General features: G+C 40.1%; 2 protein-coding genes across 3 annotated transcripts; one reads left to right on the plus strand and one right to left on the minus strand.

Annotated features, from left to right (window-relative positions):
* Positions 1-4,100: 4,100 nt before the first annotated feature.
* On the plus strand, positions 4,101-8,499 carry LOC144205444 (G-protein coupled receptor 26-like). Its single transcript, XM_077729823.1, has 3 exons — positions 4,101-5,104; positions 6,593-6,706; positions 7,846-8,499. Exons 1-3 carry the CDS (start codon positions 4,422-4,424, stop codon positions 8,138-8,140), a joined length of 1,092 nt encoding a protein of 363 aa, XP_077585949.1. The 5' UTR covers positions 4,101-4,421; the 3' UTR covers positions 8,141-8,499.
* Positions 8,500-13,429: 4,930 nt separating this feature from the next.
* LOC144205454 (carbohydrate sulfotransferase 15-like) lies at positions 13,430-21,323 on the minus strand. 2 transcript variants are annotated; one of them, XM_077729834.1, is made up of 8 exons: positions 21,068-21,323; positions 16,340-16,856; positions 15,502-15,844; positions 15,294-15,440; positions 14,697-14,853; positions 14,468-14,624; positions 14,007-14,154; positions 13,430-13,940 (listed from the first exon to the last, which is right to left on the minus strand). In XM_077729834.1, exons 2-8 carry the CDS (start codon positions 16,790-16,792, stop codon positions 13,735-13,737), a joined length of 1,611 nt encoding a protein of 536 aa, XP_077585960.1. In that variant the 5' UTR covers positions 16,793-16,856; positions 21,068-21,323; the 3' UTR covers positions 13,430-13,734. The 2 variants fall into 2 exon arrangements, with proteins under 2 accessions (XP_077585960.1, XP_077585961.1); XM_077729835.1 differs by lacking the exon at positions 21,068-21,323 and adding an exon at positions 18,766-18,885.
* Between the last annotated feature and the right edge of the window lie 334 nt (positions 21,324-21,657).

Here is a 21,657-nt window from a genome sequence, read left to right on the forward strand (position 1 = left end):
GAGGTGAAAACAAGAAAAAAATCTGGATCACGACGATGATAACAGCATTTTTGTCATCAGTAAAGCAAATTAAATCAATGTCAACAAATAATCTCGGATACAAAGTAATTTAAGATGGAAATTCATGACACACCTTGTCTAAGTGAATGGGGCAGAAATGGGAAGTGTGTCTCATTTGCTTCTGATAGATTGAAATCAAGATGATAGAAAAACAATTGCAAGTATCGTGGTGCCATCTATAGGAAGCAACATGGAATACAAGCACACAGCTGGTATGCCTGTGAGTCTCAAGCATTACAAAGGTTTTAAGTTATATTCAATTTGCAATTTCCGCAAGAGACCATCTAGCGAAATGCATCCATTCTAACTTCCTGCTTTAAGATCACCAAATCCCAATTGCACATTGCTGCCTTTTCATCTGTTTAATCTGATTTTAATCGTGACATAATATACTTGATTTCTCCTGACCGCTTTTATAAGACACAGAGCTTGCACTTTTAAAATGTGCATGGGTGTTACAGGACCACCTGTACGAGCGGGAAAGGAACACCTTAAGAAAGACGAGGATAATCCTCAGCTTTGAATGGTCGTGGAATGCCATGACAGATTAGACGGGAGTGCATTTGATTAAGGGAGAAAAGAAGTCAATTGGCCGTGGAGCGTGAAGTGACACAAAGCTTCTTTTCTATTCGCGTGTGGCTGCTTTTGTTCGGGTTGACTTAAGGAATTAACAGTCAGACTTGTTTCTTAAAAATATTCCATGTTTTGGTCCACAAATAGTAAAAGTGAGGGTGGATTTGATACTTTTTCCCTAAATGTTTTCACTTAAAAGACTTTAGAAAATGCTAAAATCCGGTTTCTAGTCCTGATCTGGGCCGCTTTGACCAGCTTGCCCTCCACTTGACTCCCTTCCAACACACCCCAGCTAAAGTGGGTTTTACGTTGACCCGGACTCACTCAGTCTTGTTTATATAGGAACAAATCCCCCCCGAAACAGCTTAATGGGGACCAAACAAAGTCAGTCTTCAACGCGCAGCGGGTTAAAAGTGCGCCTTGGCAACATAGTCAAGATTTAAGCCTTAAAAGGCCACACTTTTAGTGAAAAAAATCCAAATTCAAAGTAAATATTTCAGGACTTTACCTTAATCTGATGATCTGATCTTCTAGTAGACATTTTTAGATCATCAAAGGTTGCCTTGGGAACGCACTTGTATTGTAATGTGATTACCTGGAAAACAAAATAAACAGTGACTTTTTTGGGGTTTGTTTGGGACTCTTGACCTCAACCTTTTCAACAAAAGTCGGTCCACAACACAGTGGTCAGAGCTGCATTCATGTTTTGACCTTGATAGGCTCACATACTTAAATTGGATTGGATTGGATAACTTTATTCATCCCGAATCTTACTTACCTTAACATTAATCCATTAATTGGCTGTTTTTTGAGAGCATGCTACAGTGCAATACTATATTGATATCCCTTTTTGCATATGTATTATGAATGAGTCAATATAGCAGACTCCACAATGGGCACTAATCCCCCGTGTCTATAGCCAGAGGCCGCACAAAGCAGCATAAGCTCCCCTGATGTTCCTGCTATCACCTGCCTATTTTATGCCATGTCCCTTTAGCGCTTTCTTTCACTTGACTAATCCTCTTTAAGGACATTACCCGCTAATATGCCCATTCAGGAGGTATAAAAGGCTTCAGCTATCTTTTTACTTCTGTCGGCAGTGCGCTAAACATCCCATCAAAGGTGGAAAGATTACAAGGACGCTATTTTTCAAGGAATTTATCATTTGCAGTCTTGGAAGATCAGAGTTGAAATAAGTTGTAATGATGACAAGATAAAAAATAGGTGTATATATATAATGTATAATATTAGAACAAACAAGTCATAATAACAAAATAATAAAGTCCATTAATGAAAGATACAATTACAGCCATAATGACGTGACTTTTGCTAAATAATTCCCAAAAGACAAATATCATCTTGTTATGGGCCAATGTTTCATTTCACTGATCTGCCTTGAAAGGCAATTCAGCACCAATACGTGTAGACAGCTCCCACATCACAACAACACTCACTACCACAACTGCTTTCAATTTACCCGCTCCCCGCAAGTGTAAATACAAAAAAGAGCAGAGAGCAACCTCTTGTGGCTCAAATAGAACAATAAACCTACCAAGTTATTTCAGGCCTGTCCACTAGAGAGAAGCACAGTATTAAAAATATTCAGCCACTGACTTGAAGCTCATTCAGTTGCTCCTCGGCTTAGGCTTCATAGCTTCATCTGAGCATGGGTCGTTTAAAAGTAACCATCCAAGTCAACATTTCTCAAAAATATTTGATTTGGCCACAGAAAAGTGTTTCACAAGGACACCGAAAAAGCACTAAAAAGCTACATGACTACAACTTCATAATGGGGAAAATAAGGGTGACCCTTAAGTTCTCAGACACTTTAAGACATGTCTGTTGACTGTACTCAAACCACAATCAACTCAAATGCCAACTCTATCACTAAAATACATCCATCTCTGTCCACTTTGAGCTTGTTTCTTATTTCTACACCAGGGGCCGAGCTAACAGGGTGCTGGGGTTGGGGCTCGGCCAAACTCGGGCCCCAATCTCCCATAATGCAAACATAAAATGAGCTATTATCTAGTGTTCCAGTGTCCAAATATCTTACTCGGACAATCATCTGCATAAGCACGGATGTGGGGGATCCTTGCTAAAACAAACAAATTAATCACATTACATAAATCCACTCTGCTGGTGTTTGACCTTCACGGGTTGTGTATGTACAACAATTCCCTCCAGAGGGAAAAAAAACATGTAGTGGATTGTGTCACCACACGGGCCGATATTTGAACTCATGAATCATGACCGGACAACATGACGACAATGTATGCTTCTGTATGAAAGTAGACATAAAACTTGGCCTACAGATGCAAGACGGCCTCGCCAACATTAGCAAGGGGAAAAAAAATGATAATAAGAGACGACAGCCAGTTGGGTCTGCAGCCAGGCGTGTTTTCATTGCGCCATGGGCGTGAGTCATCCACGGTCGCTGGCTCTCTGCTAATGCGTTTGTTTTGGGAGCGCATATGAAGATGTTTCATTGACTAACATGTCCTCTTTCCTTCCTAGAGGAGAATTTTTATTTGGGTCTTTTCAGAAGGAGAAATTGTAATAGAGATGATGAAGCGCATACTAATTAGTATCATTGGAAACGTGAAGGTGCCTTCCAGATAAATCCTCAATGAATCACCCGTGTCCACTACGAAAAATACTGCTGAATCAAATTAAAATATTTAAATTATCTCTCAGCACATTGAAATCTAATCATGAAAAAACTATGACCAGTGTAGTTTTACTTAAAACTGCAATTGTCTGGCAACCAATTCAAGGTGTATCTTGCCAACTGGCTCAATTCTGGAGATAAAATGTCTAATTTGGGCTTTGTTTTCAAGCTCCTTTCCAGCAATTGTAAGACTGTGTGAGCATTTAATCGTAGGCGCCGTGTGAGTCCTTTGCAGGATGAAAGAGCTGACATCAAGTTGGTCGCCATGGCCACATGTGCAGGGGTGTTGCTGGCAAACATCCACACAAGCTATCACAATGATTTTACCTCACCATCTGATGAAAACACACCAACTAAGCAACTAAGCTAACCGGGATTCAAGTGTATCTTTTGGAATAGAGGAATAAAAATTAAACCACAACTTGTGCATATTGTTCCACAGGTAAATACTAAGAAGTAGTGTCAAAAGGAAACTAAAATAATGTTTTCATAATAGCTTAAAAGAGAGCAATATAGATATAATATACAAATTCAAGCAGGGATTGATCATGTTTCAGTACCACATCCTCTCCATTTGTCTTTCGCTATCAGTGGTAGCCTTGAGTTTAAAGAAAGACAGCGAGAGGTAAGGAAAGGAGAGGAAAAAGTACTATAATAAAACCAGAAAAAATGTCAAAAGTATATCTCATTTGATCACTATCGGATTGGCGATGGAGTGACGTTATAAGTGACATCAGCGCTCAGCCACGCAATCATGTGTCTGCTGCTAAATTTTCCCAGGCAAATGGGTCTATTTTTAAATACAAGGGGATGCTCCGTTCTGTGATGCACTCGTTCGTATAGGCAAAGAAGAAGAAGAGTCTGCTGACACACGCTCACACACTCTCTGCTAGATTCAGCTTGGAGGACTTTTCTTCATCGCCTTTTTTGCGTCGATGCGTATTTGCGCACCAGCCAGCGGGATCCGGTCCAATCCTGGATAGCCAGAGATACCACAGCTCCTTCTTTGGGAGTTCACCATGCGAGAAGTGAATCGATGGGAACCCCGGAGCGCGGCGCAGCGGATTATGGCTGCGTTTGAGTAAAGCGTGGCCGTCTGAGGAGAGGCGGCGACACCATGCACGCGGCGGATGTGGCGTGCGTCGCCTTGCTGCTGGCCATCATCGCCGTGTCGTTGCTGTCCAACCTTCTGGTGCTGATCTGCTTTGTCAACAACCCGGAGATCCGCAAACACGCCCCCGCGCTCTTCATCCTCAACTTGACTTTTTGCAACCTGTTGCAGAGCGTCTCCAACATGCCGCTCACTCTGGCGGGGCTGCTGGCCACGGATAGGCAGCTGCAGCAGCACCGTGCCGGGGTTTTGTGCCAGACGGTGGGATTCCTGGACACCTTCCTGACCACCAACTCCATGCTGACCATGGCGGCGCTCAGCATCGACCGATGGGTGGCGGTGGTCTTTCCCCTGAGCTACCACTCCAAGGTGCGGCATCGGGACGCGGTGGCGGCGCTGGGCTACACCTGGGCGCACTCGCTCTGCTTCTCGGCCGCCGCCTCCTGCCGTTCCTGGGTGGGCTACCACCACCTGTACGCGTCCTGCACCCTGCGCGGCAACAAAGCCAAGGGGGGCGGGCTGCACTATACGGTCTTCACGGTGGCCCTGCACGCTCTTAGCTTCCTGCTGGCTCTGGTGGCCATGTGCGTGACCTACTTGAAAGTACTACGAGTGGCCAGGCTTCATTGTAAGCGCATCGACGTGATCACCATGCAGACGTTGCTGCTGCTGGTGGACATTCACCCCAGGTAAAGAGCGTGCAAATCGGAAAATGTGACCACTTAAATGGGAATACGAAATAAAGGACCTGAGTGCATTTTCAAAATTGACACGATTGTGTTCAAATATAAACGGAAAGCCATTTATGGGGCTTATTTTCACCATGTACTGTACAATACAGGCAAAACAATGTCAATCACAAAAATACACACCTATACATATGCATATATACACATTCATATGCATATATATATACATACATATTATATACATATATATATACACATACATATATACACACATACATATGCATACACATGCACATATATACACACATCCACACACATATACACATATACACACATATACACACATATACACACATATACACACATATAAATACATAATGTGCACATAAAACTGGTGGTGTTTGGTATCTCCAACAAGGTTAAGAACCACTTTTTTAGAATGCATACCTACAGTAAATCGTACATCAACGGTATGTGATCGAATCGCGATTATCCACTCGCGACCAGCACTAGTCTGGTGCTAACTGCTACTTAGCACAATATTTACAAAAGATCGATCGTTTAACCACTCGATCGTGTTATTGCAGGGTCTGCAACAACATTGAACACTTCTGCAACTCCATGCATCCTCGAATAAGACATAGTTTAGCCAAATAACGTACTTACCAAAGCTGTGCACAAGTCGAATCGATGACCATAACTTGCAACATCAACATCAACATAAACGCACATCTTGCTCCTAAATAAGAGACAACTGTTAGATATTGATATGAAATTGAATAACGAGTCTTCTTATATGATTGTTGTATTGTATTTCTTACCGTACTCATCCACGATGGTCACATGGGGAGTCTAAATGTTTGCACGCTCAAATTTTCAGAGTCCGGGAAAGTGCTCCACCTAATCATGCAATAAAGTCATTATAGGATTTGAGATCAGGAATAAAATTCGAGCAAAACGTCATAAATTGCTGTAATTATAACTAAAAGCAACAATAGTGACAATCAAATAAGCACGTTGTGATTGTTTAAAGTTTTCCTTCATAAATGAACATCAGGTGCAACAAACAGGATGTGGAAAATAAATAAATAAAGAAATGTATTAATAAATAAAAGATGTACTTTGCCAAAGCAAAAATGTTAACATCAGAAGAAAGAAAATCATAACATTTATATTGTGAGTGCTGTATTTTTTAATGTGTTACTTAAAAAATGTTTGCAAGGAATACAAATTAAACAACATCTTATACATATTGCACCACAATAAAATACTAAGAATATTGGCAAAGGGAAACTAATATGATGTTTACATAACAGCCTAAAGAGAGCAATAGACATATAATATACATTAATAAGAATGTTGGGGTAATAATGTTTGAGGAAAAACAAATTAGGATGCTGTGATGAGAGAATTAAATTTTCCTATTGAGCATCTCAGCAGTATTTATTGGGAAAATGATACTTCATGATTTTGTGTTTATCCCTGCAGTGTTCGTCAGAAATGTCTGGACGAGCAAAAACAAAGGAGGCAACGGTCCATCAACAAGATCAGCACGTTCATCGGCACGTTTGTCATTTGCTTCACTCCCTACGTCGTTACCAGGTGAGGGCTATTCTTATCTCCATGACAATATCTCATCATCATTTTCCCTTAAAAAATCATTAATCAGAGAGACGGATGAATAATACAAAGGTATTCACATGACCTTTGACTCAAAAGGTTCCAACATTTGAATATTTATTTAGCAGTGCTTTTCATTGGAATAATTATTAGTGTTATTTTGACTCAACTCATTGTAATCATGTATTGGTACAACATAAAACCAACCAATATGACCAGTTTATTAAAATCCTTAAGTAATTCGGCTCTTTCAGATATTCCAATATACACATACAACTATTTTCTGTACATTTTGCATAACAAAATGATAAATTGTTGATAAATGAGGACAATATACAGAATAAATGAAGCAATTACACATTTAAAAAGTATTTTTCCAAATTATATCGTAAGATCAGTAAGATAATATACATAGATGTGTACATTTTGTCAAATTTCCTTAAAAAAACTTAATATATAAAATAAATAGAAAGAAATTGACAAATTACTCCAATGTGGAACTGTTTTTTAGAATTCATAACAATTGATTATCACTTTATTATGACAATACCTATTTACGCCCATTAGAATGAAGTTCACGCATGTCCTTGAATTCAATTTGTGGTACTCTCCTTCTTATTGTGCTGATACTCCATCGCAAATCTCCCGACAATAAGATTTCACCGTCCCCATCCATCGATCGCGTCGGCACGCTTAATCCTCGCCGTGAAGATGAGAGTCCGACACCGTCTCCTCAATCGACGGCTCTCATTAGAGTTTGTCTGCGCGCATTAGTGCTGACAAACTGTCACAAGCTGTTAGCTTGGTGCGGGATGGAAATAGCTGTTTTGGCAGAATGAAAGAAATGCGTGTAATTGAGAGGCCAGATTAGCCAACAAACAATACGTTTGCTTGTTCCTCTCCCTTCAACGCAATCTGCTGCATGACAACAGTAACGTGTTGACATTTCAATGTATTGTTGTGACATTTCAATAAAATATTCACTGCAGGGAGGCTCATTTCAATCTTGCCTTCTAATTACACCTGTTTATCAAACTACACCAATAATTCATGATTTTTTTATTCACTATATCTGTACTCCTCATTACATTTGACTTTTTTTCTCCCTCAATTCGAGGTAGAATGGTAGAGTTGTTCTCCCCGGACCACATCAATGCTCATTGGGGGATGTTTTCCAAATGTTTGGTGTACAGCAAAGCAGCCAGCGATCCATTTGTCTACTCGCTTCTACGGCACCAGTATAGAAAAACCTGCGGCCTACTGGCTCGCAAAATCTTCGTCAGGAGCCGGCGGGACTCCTTCTCCCCCGCGTTAAAGGCGAACGCTAGGAGGAACCCGAACAGCCAGAATACTAACAACGCTACTACTAATGAGCATGTCCATGGGCTCGGCGGAAAGCCATCTCTTGGCCACTGAAGCAGAGATTGTGTATTTCTCCCTACTGGAAAATGTCTTGTTTTTTTTTCAAGGAAAATTTGGTGATATTTCTGCCGGTGTGGCAGCTTAGTAAACGTTCACACTCATCATCATAACTAGAGGAAAATAGGGGAAAATTCCAGAAGGTATTTTTTAGATGTCATGTTTTACCTAAGAAAAAAAACACTCAGGAGAGCATTGTCTTTTTGGAAAGGTGCAATTCAATTTTTTTATTGGGCCATATGATAAAGTAGGGTATCAAATGACATACTATAAGCCAAAATAATCTGAGTACAGTCAGCCAAAATGGCCACTTATGTACTATTTAAAATACAACAAAGCATCAATCAGTTAATTTGTTCAAAACGTAAACTCTGACAATATTTATTGAAGATATCCAGTGAATAATGCCAAATACTCCATATAGTTATTTGCTACAATAAGTTGGTTGAGGCAAACCAAAACAAATCTCTCCTTACTTTCTGACTACGTTGAGGACTACATTATCTCCCAAGTTAGTCACAGCTTCCCAACGAGGTGCCATGATTAAAATTGAATCATAACATCATTGAAAATCCCTTTGGCCGGATTAGCCGTACTATGTATTCAGGGGATAATGTAAAAGCCGATAATATAGCACACGTGTACACATAGCAGTAAATGATGCAGGTCCATTTTATCATGATGGAGCTGTCTGGCATGATATGTAAAGTGCCTTTCAGACAATGAACTCTCTCAATTAATCAAAAAGTCTTTTGTAAACGTTTGGGTATTTGTGTGATATGGACACACGTTTGTTTGTAAGCGCGTGGTGAATCGTTTTAATGTGACGTTGCATCGGGTAAAACAGGGTTACGTGTAGCAACGATTCATCTGACATTCTACCTCGTGACTTGTGAGGAATTTATGATACTATGATCAATTGGGATGTTGACCAATAGGAGTTTCAGTGGCATCCATTTATTTATTTTTTTATCAACATGTGTAATGTTTAGTCTTTTTGTGTCAATAAAGTATGTGCAATGCAAATTAAATGTGTACAATTCACTTTAAATTGTACTTAAAGATGTATTATGTCTAAATCCTGGACACAAAATGAAAGGTTTACTCATTTACTTTTGGCCTGGACACAAATTTTTGTTCACATTGGCAAATTTTGCAAATAACACCATAGTCTCTCCTACACTGATTATGAAAGAAAGGGAATAAATAAAAGTGGTTTCCACCCACTGTCTCAGCTCCTGCTGCTGATGTGCCAGTGGAACAAAGACCTTTAATAAAAAGGACTCTGTTGAGCTCAAGCGTTCTTGATTGTGCTCTGTGAAAAAGAGAGAAATAAACAATCCAAAGCAGCCTCAACACCTTCCCACTCGTAATCATTCTATGAGGTTCTTTCTTTCTTGGAGATAAAGTCACAGTGATATTTTCACATTTAAATGCACTCCACTGAACTCGAGATTGTGTGATTATAGTCTGAGTCTTGTTCTCCAAGTTATCTGGTTTCTGCTTACATTGGGTTTGTTTATTATTCTATATTGTCAATACATTTTTGACATAATGACTGATATTGGACATTCTACGAGCTTTGCAAAATGGCAAAAGTTGTTTGGAATTTGGTTAAAATGTGCAAAATTGCTTGGAATTTGGTTAAAATGTGCAAAATCCTGACATTTCGATCCTAAAAATTTGAGAAAATTAACATTTTGGAGGAAAAAAGGTCTGAAGATACATTTTTTTGCAATAATCGTACATTCAAAGTGACTAATTTGAATGGAAAATAGGTTCACAGCATGTTTTGGCATATAGCCTGGCCATGGTAGAAATTACTTTTTTAAGTAGGAGTATTTTTCAGGTGTTTTCTCATTGCTTACAATAGCTCTGTTTGGAAAAGTACTTTCAAATGAAATTTAGACCACAAACCTTGAAGTGAAACTTTCCGAGATGAGTGTTTATTCTAAAAAATAAAATACCCAATAAAAAACCTACAGTCATCTCCCCTGTGGCTTTAATATGAAGAAGCAGTACACAAAAAAATGGCAGATTAGCTGCACACTCCACATAAGACATTCCCAATAACGTAACGTCAGAGTGGCTCACAAGTCGTGAGAACCTCGGAGTCAAATATCACAGAATTCCCAACGGGTGCCCCCCGGCCCACTCCTCCTACTTTCTGCCAGACAGGCATCACGACTCATAATAACAAGAATCAGAACGGATTTTCTATTTTTGTACTGGAATGCTCTGCTTGTTTTCACTTCTGGCGCTTAGATTTTTTTGAAGGGATGGGATGGGTTTTATTACCCCTATAGACATTTCATGGTTTTATTTTTACATTTCCTATCTTAATTAATATCTCATTATCCTTAATTCAATCATTTTATCCTATTGTCACCATTGGAGAGCTTCTAGCTCTCAAATTAAGGTGTACTAAGGCCTTAACGTTATTTACAGCTATCCCTCATTACGTATCCAATCAAGCTCCTCACTTGAAAATCATGTGATGCCTCCTTAGAATAAAACCAACAGAAACTGCAGTGTTCTTCAACGGGGCGTCTTTAACCCACACTGGTGAGTCAGAAGGTGCTTGAATCCCGGCTAACTGCGATCAGCTAATATCCCTTGACTAATTAATGCAATACTTCATATTTCTTGGGGTTTATATACCCTCCAGTGTTAAGAAATGTGGCTACCGACATGCAATTAGCATGCTGTCCACGCTCCCTGGCCAGTCTGGTTTACACAAGGACTAGATTCAGAGCCACCCCCGCCCTCATTAATAGAGTAGCTCATGCATGCCTGACTTCTCACTCCCTCTGATACCGAATCAAAGGACGAGCTTTTTCCCTTTACTCCGGTCTAAATAGCCTTCAATGCGGACTGTCTTCGACTTTCAAATGAAAAGTAGGCCTGGTGACATGCGCTGTGACGTTATGTCCACCTTTTCCATTACTTTTCTGTCAAAAGCTGTGAGATAAAAAAGGTGTCTAAAAGAGAGAGGGAAGGCTGCAGATAATTGAGACACTCTTTTATATAGAAACGGTGCAGTGGTTTTTCCGCCTGACTTTAGGGTAGTCCGGGTTCGATTCTGTGATGCCTGCTGCCAGTGGTTGGCTGGGATAGGCTCCAGCACCCTCCAACAACCTTTGTGTGCATAATTTGAAAGTTTGCATATAAATATAGACACAATAATCAACTCTTTGGCTTCCATTGACAATGACAGCTTTCCAATGTATTTAAACTTGAATGGAAAGCTGTCAATGTTCATATTTCAATACCATGGACAGTTCTAGATGTCCAATCCTTTTTAACAAAATGGACTGGACCTTGAGCGCCATCAATTGTAGACAATCAGCTAAATTAATTGACCAAAACTAGCCCATGTGGGAGGAAAATTGCCATGAATTTTGCCCACAAACAAGAATTATTTTGACATAATCCCCCTGGCCTCCCTCTAAATTATAGTACTATACCCCAATAACATAAAAACTATATCTTCATAAGGTATTAACTCATGCCCATGTTCTCAAATGATCATTTTATGAAGGGATTCCACCAAAAAGACAGAATACTATCCCAAATAGCGGCACAATCAACTACATTGTGACACAGGAGAATGTGACACACACACACACACAAGGCGGCAATACGACATGAGTCGATTATCAGGGTGCCATCAGTGAAGGATTGGGAATCTATGACAACAAAACCAAAGCACTCGGATATTGTTTCAGTCGGCTAAAGGGCTCTCAGCTTAGCAAAAAAATCCATCAGGACGTTTGATTAGAAGACACCTCGCCAGTGAATGAGGAGGTTAAAGCAGAAATCGAGCCAGCAAAACCGCATTCAGAGGAAAGAATAGCTCATCACAAGAAGGGCTTTCAACGTCTTCAGCCCGTTGAATAGCCAGCACATAAAAGACATCAATAAGTAGCCAGAAATAACAATGTGAGGAATTAACAAGGAATGATGGGAAAGTTGTAAATGGTTGTGCACACTTCATTGTGGAAAAGGTTTTAAAAAATGATCTTTTGACTCATTTTTTGGGGGGGTTTAAATAATAGGAAAGCCAGGTTTAAGGTGTGGAGACCTTTTTTTGTGTGAGTGATGGTTTTGTCTGAGGCCAGAGTAGGAAATAGAAAGAAGGAATAATGACGGCGGTTCATGGAGGCAGAAGAAAAATAACATCATCACCTGCTGTGAATCAGCCAGCTTTCTTCCATTGGTCCACTGCTCACATTTCACACTCATTAAGAGACAGATGATACAAGTGTGCGTGGGGGGTGTGAGGCGGTGTGTGTATACATGTGTGTACCAGATCATTTTAGTCCTTTGTAGTACCGCCTACTTAAATCTGTTCGCCAAAACGGTTGGAAAAACAAAAGAGAATTCAAAGCCTTTTGGATGTTTACATGCAAATAACAACTACATTTTCAATATAAAGTCAAATTGTATACTTTCTTCACCATTTTAAATGTTGTACTGCCTGATATTTATGACTTGAGTGGCCAGAGCTGTGCCCTTAAAAGGTCATGGTTGATAGTTTCCCACAAAATAATGAAAATAACATTTTTATTAGTTATTTAAGCAGTTAAACCTCTTGGCCAATCATTTTTAGATGTAAAAAAATGAGATCACGGCGATGTTTAAAATTGTGCTGTGTGTGTTTTTGTGTGTGTTTTTGTGTGTGTCATCGTTTATCTTGTACCACACACAAAGGACTAAAGATGTAAATTAGCACACAATTTTACATATTTACTTATATATATTCATTACATATATATAAATATCTTCATTAATATGTGTTGTTGCCTATCAAAACAAATCAATCAATATGAATGATTAGTTTGAAACTTTGGTTCTTGTATGTTTCTTGCAATTTTGGTGAAGATGGCTGAAGGGAAAACGTTAGAGTTAATGAGGGTCTAAACGAGGGGTGTCCCAACCTGCCTAGTTTTTATGGGCCTGCGGCAAAAGAATGAAAATATCATTGAAATAAGCCCACAAGAGAATATGAAATATATTCAGTTGCATAACTTTCTCTGCATGCACGATTTTCATGGCCCAGCTGATTGCATCAGATTGGATCAATGGGAAATTCCTCTTGTGTACTTTCTGACTGACTGCGATCCCTTTTAAATCCCCTGCTGCCCTCTATCCAACCCCTTTGGATTTAATTGTGCTTAATGTATCATTTCCCAATGATACAACGTTCAGGATCTCTTTGGTAGACTGAACTGTGATTTGGGATTTTTACCATTGTTAGGATGCAAGGTTTGAAATTTTAATCAATATAGCTGACATTTTATTTCAAATGAACAATAAAAAGCAATCTTTGGCAACATGACAAGCTCTGTGAGACAAAATAGAAGTATTTCAATTTGGTTTTCCCCCAAAAAGTACAACAAATAATGATGTAGTACTCTACTTATGTATATTTTGCTTTCCACGGATTCCACATACAAATTGTTGAAAATAAAACAAACTTGGACTTGGGACTTGAACTCCCCTTCAAGCATGGTTAAAGACAAAAGAAATAAATAGCATAACATACAAAAATGCACACATATGTTCACCCGTAGTGTCTTTTTTTTCGTTCAAGAAGCAGGAATTGACATGTCGTTCCACAGGAAGGACCGCTCGTTCAGCACAGTGGACAATTTACGGTTGAACGGTCGGTGAAATTCCCACAAGAGTTTCTGAGTAGAAGGCAACATGGGTCCCAGGATTCTGTCCACTGCACGCCGGGTGTTGGACATGGGCCCCTTGGTCAGTGTCGCCGCCGCCTGTTCGGATAAAGGACCTACGACGGAAATTTCGTACGGAGTGAGCTAGCATGTTTTAATTTGGAAGAATTTTGGTGACTTACCAACATTCAGAAAGTCGAATACTTTCTGTACGGTCTCCCGAAGGTTGGTGGCGTAGTCTTCTAGTCGTAGAACCAGAATTTGCTCTCTCTGGAAGACGGTTAACCAGTCCAGGAGAAAGACGATATACATGCCCAGATTTAGTCTGACCTGAGTGAAAATTGGTGTTATTATTTGCATTGAAGGGTTTTAGTTGTGATATTGGTTTAGAAAATACCAGCACCAATTTGGGGAATACTAAAAACTAGAGTAAAGATTTCATTGAGGATTAAGAAACGCCAGGGGGAGCCACATCATAGAACTCAAGTGAGAATTTTACTTTTTCCAAAATGTAGACCATTTAAATAAAGATATATACATATTTAGCTAGGAATTAAAATTCTCTTATCACTGCATCAATGTCATTTCTGATGATGCCGATTACACAAGCCGACACTTGAGAATGACAAAAATGACATCTGACCGGCATGCTGTTGGCGAGGCTGGTGCTGTACACGCAGGATCGAAGCGACCTCGCTGATAGGCACGACTGGAAGGCCTGCATGGACTCCAACACCTTCTGATGGAAGTCCTCTGTGGACTTGTTGGCCGTCTTGAAGTACAAGTAGTCCGAGTACAGCCTGGAAAGAGCAGCGGGAGAATGAGAAGCGTGCCAAAGCGACAAGAGGCGCCGTCATCGTGGTCATCGTTGCCTTTCTGCTGGTTCTCGGAGCATGATGATGATTTTGGCTTTGGGCTGCACTGTGTGAATGAAGTCCTGGGCCAAGAAGGGTGGCTCTGCCTCCTCCTGGTCGCCATGGAGATAGCTCCATGCATGGTTGTCCCACATAGTGGATGCGCTGGCTTCACCTTCAGAATACATTGAGTGGATTTGTGGATTATTAAATTATATTATTGCTTGTACCTGTTTAGATCCTTCCAAAACAATTTAAGCCAATCAAAACTCTTAAATAATCCTCCCCCATTCAAATTATGGTGAATGTAATGTGTTCCAAAACCCACCACCTAAAATAAACGTATTAGGTCACAAATTGGACAGCTTGGATTAAATGTGACATTTTGGACATACGTGGAACATTGTGTAAATGTGAGTTATTCCACTGTAACCTCAAGAAATTCAGCATTTGATATGATTGCATTTCCATCTGTTTGCATCTGAACCTCTCAATGGGAATACACACACACACATGCACATAAAACTAACCAAGAAGAGTGAGTTTAACTTGAGAGAACAGTTCAGTATGCAAAAAGTCAATCACCTTAACACATACAATTTCACACATATTCACCTGTTATGAACTTGGCGACATGTTGTTGGTCTTTACGGGATTTTCCAATGCTCGATCCTTGAATGTTATACGCAGCCAGGTCAAACAGATCCAGGTAATCTTCCAAGGAATAAATCTCCTGGAATCCATCTTTGAAACGGATGTATCCTGGAATGGCAATACACACATTTCCAACCGCCATCTTTCACATCAAAGTTATAAGCCTCACCAAAACGTTTCCTCGTCCACCAGTGCGGCTCCTTCATGGTGTTGAACTTGACGTCGGGATGCTGCAGCAACCTGTGGAACAAGTCTGTGGTGCCGCACTTGGGCTGCCCGATGATGTAGAAGTATGGCAGGCACCGAAGGCGCGACATCTTCCCGTCTTGACGCCGAAGCGGGCGTCGTCGCAAGGCGTGCGTCAGGCGGTCGCAGACGCCCTTGAAGGCCTTGGAGCGCACCGTGTAGCGGTTGCCTCCGTATGGATCTCGACTTTTTTCTGCGGGGAAGTCCTCGTACCAGCAAGGGCTCTTGATGTTCGGGAGGAATTGGCGAGGGATTGTCGAGAACAACTGGAGATGGAAGAAGAAGTGCTTGTTTGACATTTTGAATATTCTGAGGAGCATAAAAACATTTGTTTTCCTCCCCCTATTTTAAAGGGATGTAACACTCTGATTGGTTTAGATGCCATATTTGTGCCAACTGAATCTCACGTGGGTGTGCCAGTTTATTTTTGGCTAATAAACCAACTTAATGGCCGCCATTGATGATGTTAGGTATGCTAAAAATTTCCTGTGGTCATGATTTTCAGGACTTAGTTACTCTTCTGACACACTTTCTACCAATCGCACAACACAGACAATCCGCTGTCATTCACTCCCTGCTGGGATTCTTACCATGGGTTTCAACTATGCAGAGGCAAACTGTTCCAATAAATGATTTTATCGCACAACAGTTACAGATCTTTGTGAGTCTCAATGATTTGTTTTTAAAGTCTCTGACAAGATTCTATCATTTAATATTCGTGATAATGGGAAATTTAGGATATTGTCTGACAGAGTACTCACATGAGAGTCCGTCCTGATGATATCCTTCTCATCAGGAACCCTTCTTGGCGGGTATTCCAGTTTCAATCGAATTTCCCTCACCAATTGTGTCACGTTTAAGCACGTCCTCTTCAAAGAAATACCCAATGCCAAAGCTGCTGTGGCATTGGCGGAGGCATTGCCAGCTTTAAGGTAATAGGGTGAAGGAGTCAGCAGGAGTCCTCTCTTGTCCCACGCCAGAATGTAGGACGCCGTGATGAGGAAAGTCAGAGTCAGGCCTAACAGGAAGACCACCGCTCGGGCTTTGGAGAAGCTCCGTGGGTTCACCCTCGGCCATCTTGTGCATACCATCCCATGTAGGTATGCGTACGTGGCATTAAAAAAGGTCCTGATGTGGGACTTTTCGCCATTTTCCACCATAGAAGTGACGCTGGGGTCTGATTGGGCGATTGTGCCATGATTGTACCCCAACATGCTGTCACCAAGAAGCTCATTGACAATTATTGTCTATGGCTTTTTGCAAAATTACAGACAGCTCCTAAAGGAAAGGAAAAGATTATTTTAATATTAACTTCTTGGCAGTGTCTGTCAATGTGAAGCGTACTAATTTTAGTTTTTTTAGGCGTGCGTGCGTACGATTGCTTGTTTTAACGTAAAAGAGAAGAACTTGAGGTCAGAATAATACTGTAGTGTGAGATGGCAACATAACATGAGTTCTCTGTGGAATTAAAGCTTTATTTGGTCGACTTTACGAGGGTAACTGTGGAGATTATGAATGGACATATTTCGGTTATTGATACAGGTGGAAAAGCAGTGGTTGCGGTAAAAATAAAATGAAAGTGGGATTTAGATTGGCATATTTTCACATGTAGTGGGAGCCTACACCAATGTGTAAGAGGCAAGATATTTTAGAAAGACTACTATGGGGAATTACAGTATTTCTGTGTATGACAACCAGGAAAATATGACATCACTTAGCAGTTTAAATTATTAGGGATTGGACAATCAGTTAAAAAAATAAGAGAGTTTTAATATAAAGTAGGTAAGTGAAAAAAAGGCAATAGAAAAGTTAGCTTAAGGTCACATGACAGCATCCTTAAAGTACTCACGTGGATCACTTCTCAAAATACTAACATATTACCCTAATATTGAAATATGACAAAACTACTTAAGAATTTGAAATGAGCCCATAAGAAATACGATGAACCCTCAAAAAACTAAACAGATTTTAGTAGGCGAGACCTTGTGATGAATGATGTAAGCCTTGGTTTTGACTTGTTTTCATAAAGACTGTGAGGGTGCCAACAGACACATTATGTCAAAAAAAGGTCATAAAAAGTGCACATCTATTCAAATAAAACATATCTGCTCATCTCAGTCTTATTGGAGATGCTTGAAATGCACATAATAAGACACCTTATAAGAAAACAATGTATATTAGCCTTTAAAAAGCAATTTTAAAAGGATGAATGGATGAAAGCTGAGATTCAGCTCCCCTATTTCTAGCGTAGAACCAGAATGACTCTAATGACAGATTTTGTCATGGATGGAAGATAATCAGACGTCAGGGATTTGACCTCTGATAATCTGTTCAACAAACACGTTCAAAGATAAATAAACCACGTTTTACTACACAAAAAAAGCAGGAGCTTGTACAAATAGGACATGCATCTCAGGAAGCCCACCTTGACATATGGATCACAGATGTTCTCTACTGTGTATTTACACACGCATGTACGTGTATGTTTTTCTTTCCCTGTGCTTTAAAGCCAATGTGACATTAATAACAAGCGGGGAGGCGGAAAAGATGGCTCCTACGGTGGTGCAGCATGTGGAGAAGAGGCGAGGTAATAGCAGGTAAAACAGGGTCAGCTGGGTTTATTACCACTATTTTGGGAGACAAATGGAGCGTTATTCTAAACCACTTTATTTGGAGAAAGAGGGGAAATGTAAAATGTTGGCGTTAAAGTCTCGTAGTGAAGAAAAACTGCTGCGAAGTGGGATCTCCGGGTTTAATAATAAAAATATAACAATATATCCGGCTTTTTTTGTACTGTTTCCTCCGAAAGACAAAAATAAAGGCGAAATTTATTAACCTAGCGTCATCTCACGGGCCTATAATGTTGCTTTTGGCCAGGGGCGGATTTTTTAGGGGGGTTTTAGGGGTCCGATCTAACCCCAGCCCTGGCCTCTGGGGTCCCTAGTTTGTAGGAATGAAGGGGAGTGGTTAGGAGGTGAAAATACTAGTTTCACTTTCGGAAGCCATTAAGTAAAATGGGATATATGGGATAAAGAGGAAGAATGTAACCAATCCAGTGTATCCTAAAATAGTGGAGTAAAAGTATCACTCCAAATCTACTCAAGTAAAAAAAGTATAACTATTCCAAGAAAGGACATTTCCCTCAGAGTGCATGCAAAAAAATGAAATGTAATGCAGTATTACTCACCTCTGCTTCACCTGATTCATATGACTCACTTTCTAATTTTCCGCTTAAACTGAAATGAATAAACGTGGCGCTCGAACCTGGTTCATGGCCGATCTTCTTCAGTTCACCTCAGAGCACATGCCACTTTTGAATACTAAAAATCCTGTCAACGCTTCCAGACGTGTGGGATCAAATCCATTGCACGCGCACGACATGTAGTAGCTTGATCAGGTTCATTTCTTAAGTTCTAACGCGTGTCATCTTTTGGAAAGAGAGACAAGCCTGCATCTGTGAATGCACTACACGCCACGCACAGTCAATAATATCGTGAAATATGTATGGCTACGGATGGATCCAACCGATGGCATGTGGTTTAAAGTCCATGGAAATTTCCCTTTTCTCCGTAAGTGTCGTTTATGCAATGTCAATCAGGAAAACGAACCCAGATTGATCTTGATTAAAAAACCATACAGGATGGCGCCTTCCGTAAAAGACAATTTAATAATAACAATCTTGAAATATTATCACGTGGAACATAGAAAGAATCTAAGGGAAAGTCATTAGACATCCGGAAAATGAATCGATGGGAGCAGCGTGGGATGACGAATGCAGATAAGAATGAGTGTGCAAGAGTTTGAAGCAATGGGGTCATCCCCAAAAGTTAAGAAAACGCGTTTGAATAAAGGAGACTTAGAAGAGTTGCCAGAAAACTGAAGCGGAATGTCTTTACTACCACATCCTCAAGGCTATAAGCAAAATACTTCACGATGGAACCCTAGTCCGAACCTTCAGATAGTCAAACTCAAAAGGAGGTTGTCAAAAGTAGTATTTAAAGTTATTCCACTATTTCAAGGTGAGGCGTACAGTCTCTAAACTGAAGTCTTCCTACCCCTCAGGCCAGAAAAAAAATCCCACCAAGGCATCAGACTGTGGGAGGTTAAATCTTGGGTGTGTGTGAAGGTGTGGTACATTGACAAAACATCTGTATCTAATTCCTTGAAAGAATAAAGAGCTATTTCCACCACGCACGGGTGGGCAAACCGATCCTCAAGGTCCGTTGTGGGTGCTGGTTTTTATACCAATTTAGCCAGGTCAGCCAGTTTAACCAATGAGATTTCAGCTCAATGTCACAAGCTCAAAGACAGAAATCCGCCACTGTGATTCGTCTAAAATGCGAATCTAAACGTGTCAGACTAGAATAAACATGAAAGTAATGATAAGCGCAAATGGTCGCCTGCGTGAACACGAATATTTACAATGTCGTTGTCAGTCCACGTAAAACTGCACATTGCAATGTTTTCGCTTTACTTTCTGTTAGGCCATCGCTAAATAATACTGACACTGTGCAGCTGTTTAATGAGCTGTGGGTTATCTTTAAGGATTACTGCTAAATACACACACAAATACACACATTTATACATACTTTTCTACACACACTCATCCAAAGAGCTTCTGCCAACATTTGAGGAATTCTAATCTCACAACTGGCAAGCATCAAGTGTTGAATACTTTGACTATAGTGCAACGCTTTCGCTATTTATGGGAGATTGGACCCCAGCCAGATGGAAAATATACAAGAATAATAATTGATGTTGTCTAATAAATTAGAATTAGATTCTTTTTCAATTTTGTTGTATTTTTTTTTACTATGTTTGACATCATTTCATTTTGAAAGGTTTAATTGGGAACTCTTATTCAGCATCATCAACACTTATGGAATAATAGAAATTTAAAAGAAAAAAAGAATAATAGACAATTAGAATTTCATTATAAGTAGCTGTGAAATTGTTATAATAAACCATAAATGCTATAAAAGACATGCTAAAATGAAAAGAATAAAGTAGAGAACATTGCTGTAAAAATTCTCTGTTGTATGTTAATGTTTCTTATATTAAAATATAGCCAAGTGGTTAGCACATGAGTCTCGCAGTTCTGGGGTGGAAGGTTCGATCCCAAGTGGATCTGTGTACTTTGAATGTCTCTCTGAGTTTGTGTGGGATTTCTCTGGGAAATTCAGTTTTCTCTCATATTCCCAAAACATGGTCAAAGACTAAAAATATGATTGTCAGCGAGAAAAGTTATCCATCTACTCGTGCCTTACGATTGGCTAGCCACCAATTCAGGATGCCAGTCAGCTGGGACAGGCTCCAGCACCCCCAGCGACCCTTGTGAGAATAAACCTTTCAGATAAATAATGAATGAAAAGAACACAATTGGCTGTCACCTGCGATTTAGAGTACATCAGTAGTAGTACATCTTATGGATGCAAAAGTATACAAATCGAGTGTATTTTCCAATATAGCCACTTAAAAATGATACTCACAGGGGGGAGCAGACATGATCCATCAACAAAACGATCCATGGCGATCTAAACTGGAGAAAAGAATTCGGGACAGGTGTCTATCTGTCGATTTGTCTTCCTGCCAACTCGCCTCGGGAAGAAAGACGCACTGAGTGTCTGTGGAACGCGCAATGTGCCCATGGTCGACTTGGACAGCACGACTGAGAGACTTTCCGCTGCCTCCATCCGACTGTCAGAGGAGCGAGGGGAGGCGCACCAACGAGCAAATCTGACGGAACTCATCTCATTACTTCCATGAAGCTGACAATGCACGATGATGTGAGCTTTGCTCGTTTTTTAACCGCAATTAATCGACCGGTGAGCGCTTTGGGTGCGAGGGAAATCGTGTGTGACGATTATTTTCGGTTGGGGTCATAAAGTTAAGAAACTGTTTGGGATTCAGTCCAAACTAAGTGCACTGTTTATTGTTTTATAGGTTTGTATCGGTGAATTGTCATTGAATATGGTTCATTTAAGTATATTTAAGTCAGCCTCCATTCAATTGCATATATTAGGTTTAACAGGAGATGGGGGTGTTTCTAGTTAACGTGGAAAACTAGAATTTGAGTATG

The sequence above is a fragment of the Stigmatopora nigra genome, chromosome 12, assembly GCF_051989575.1.
Source record: "Stigmatopora nigra isolate UIUO_SnigA chromosome 12, RoL_Snig_1.1, whole genome shotgun sequence".
NCBI lineage: Eukaryota > Metazoa > Chordata > Actinopteri > Syngnathiformes > Syngnathidae > Stigmatopora > Stigmatopora nigra.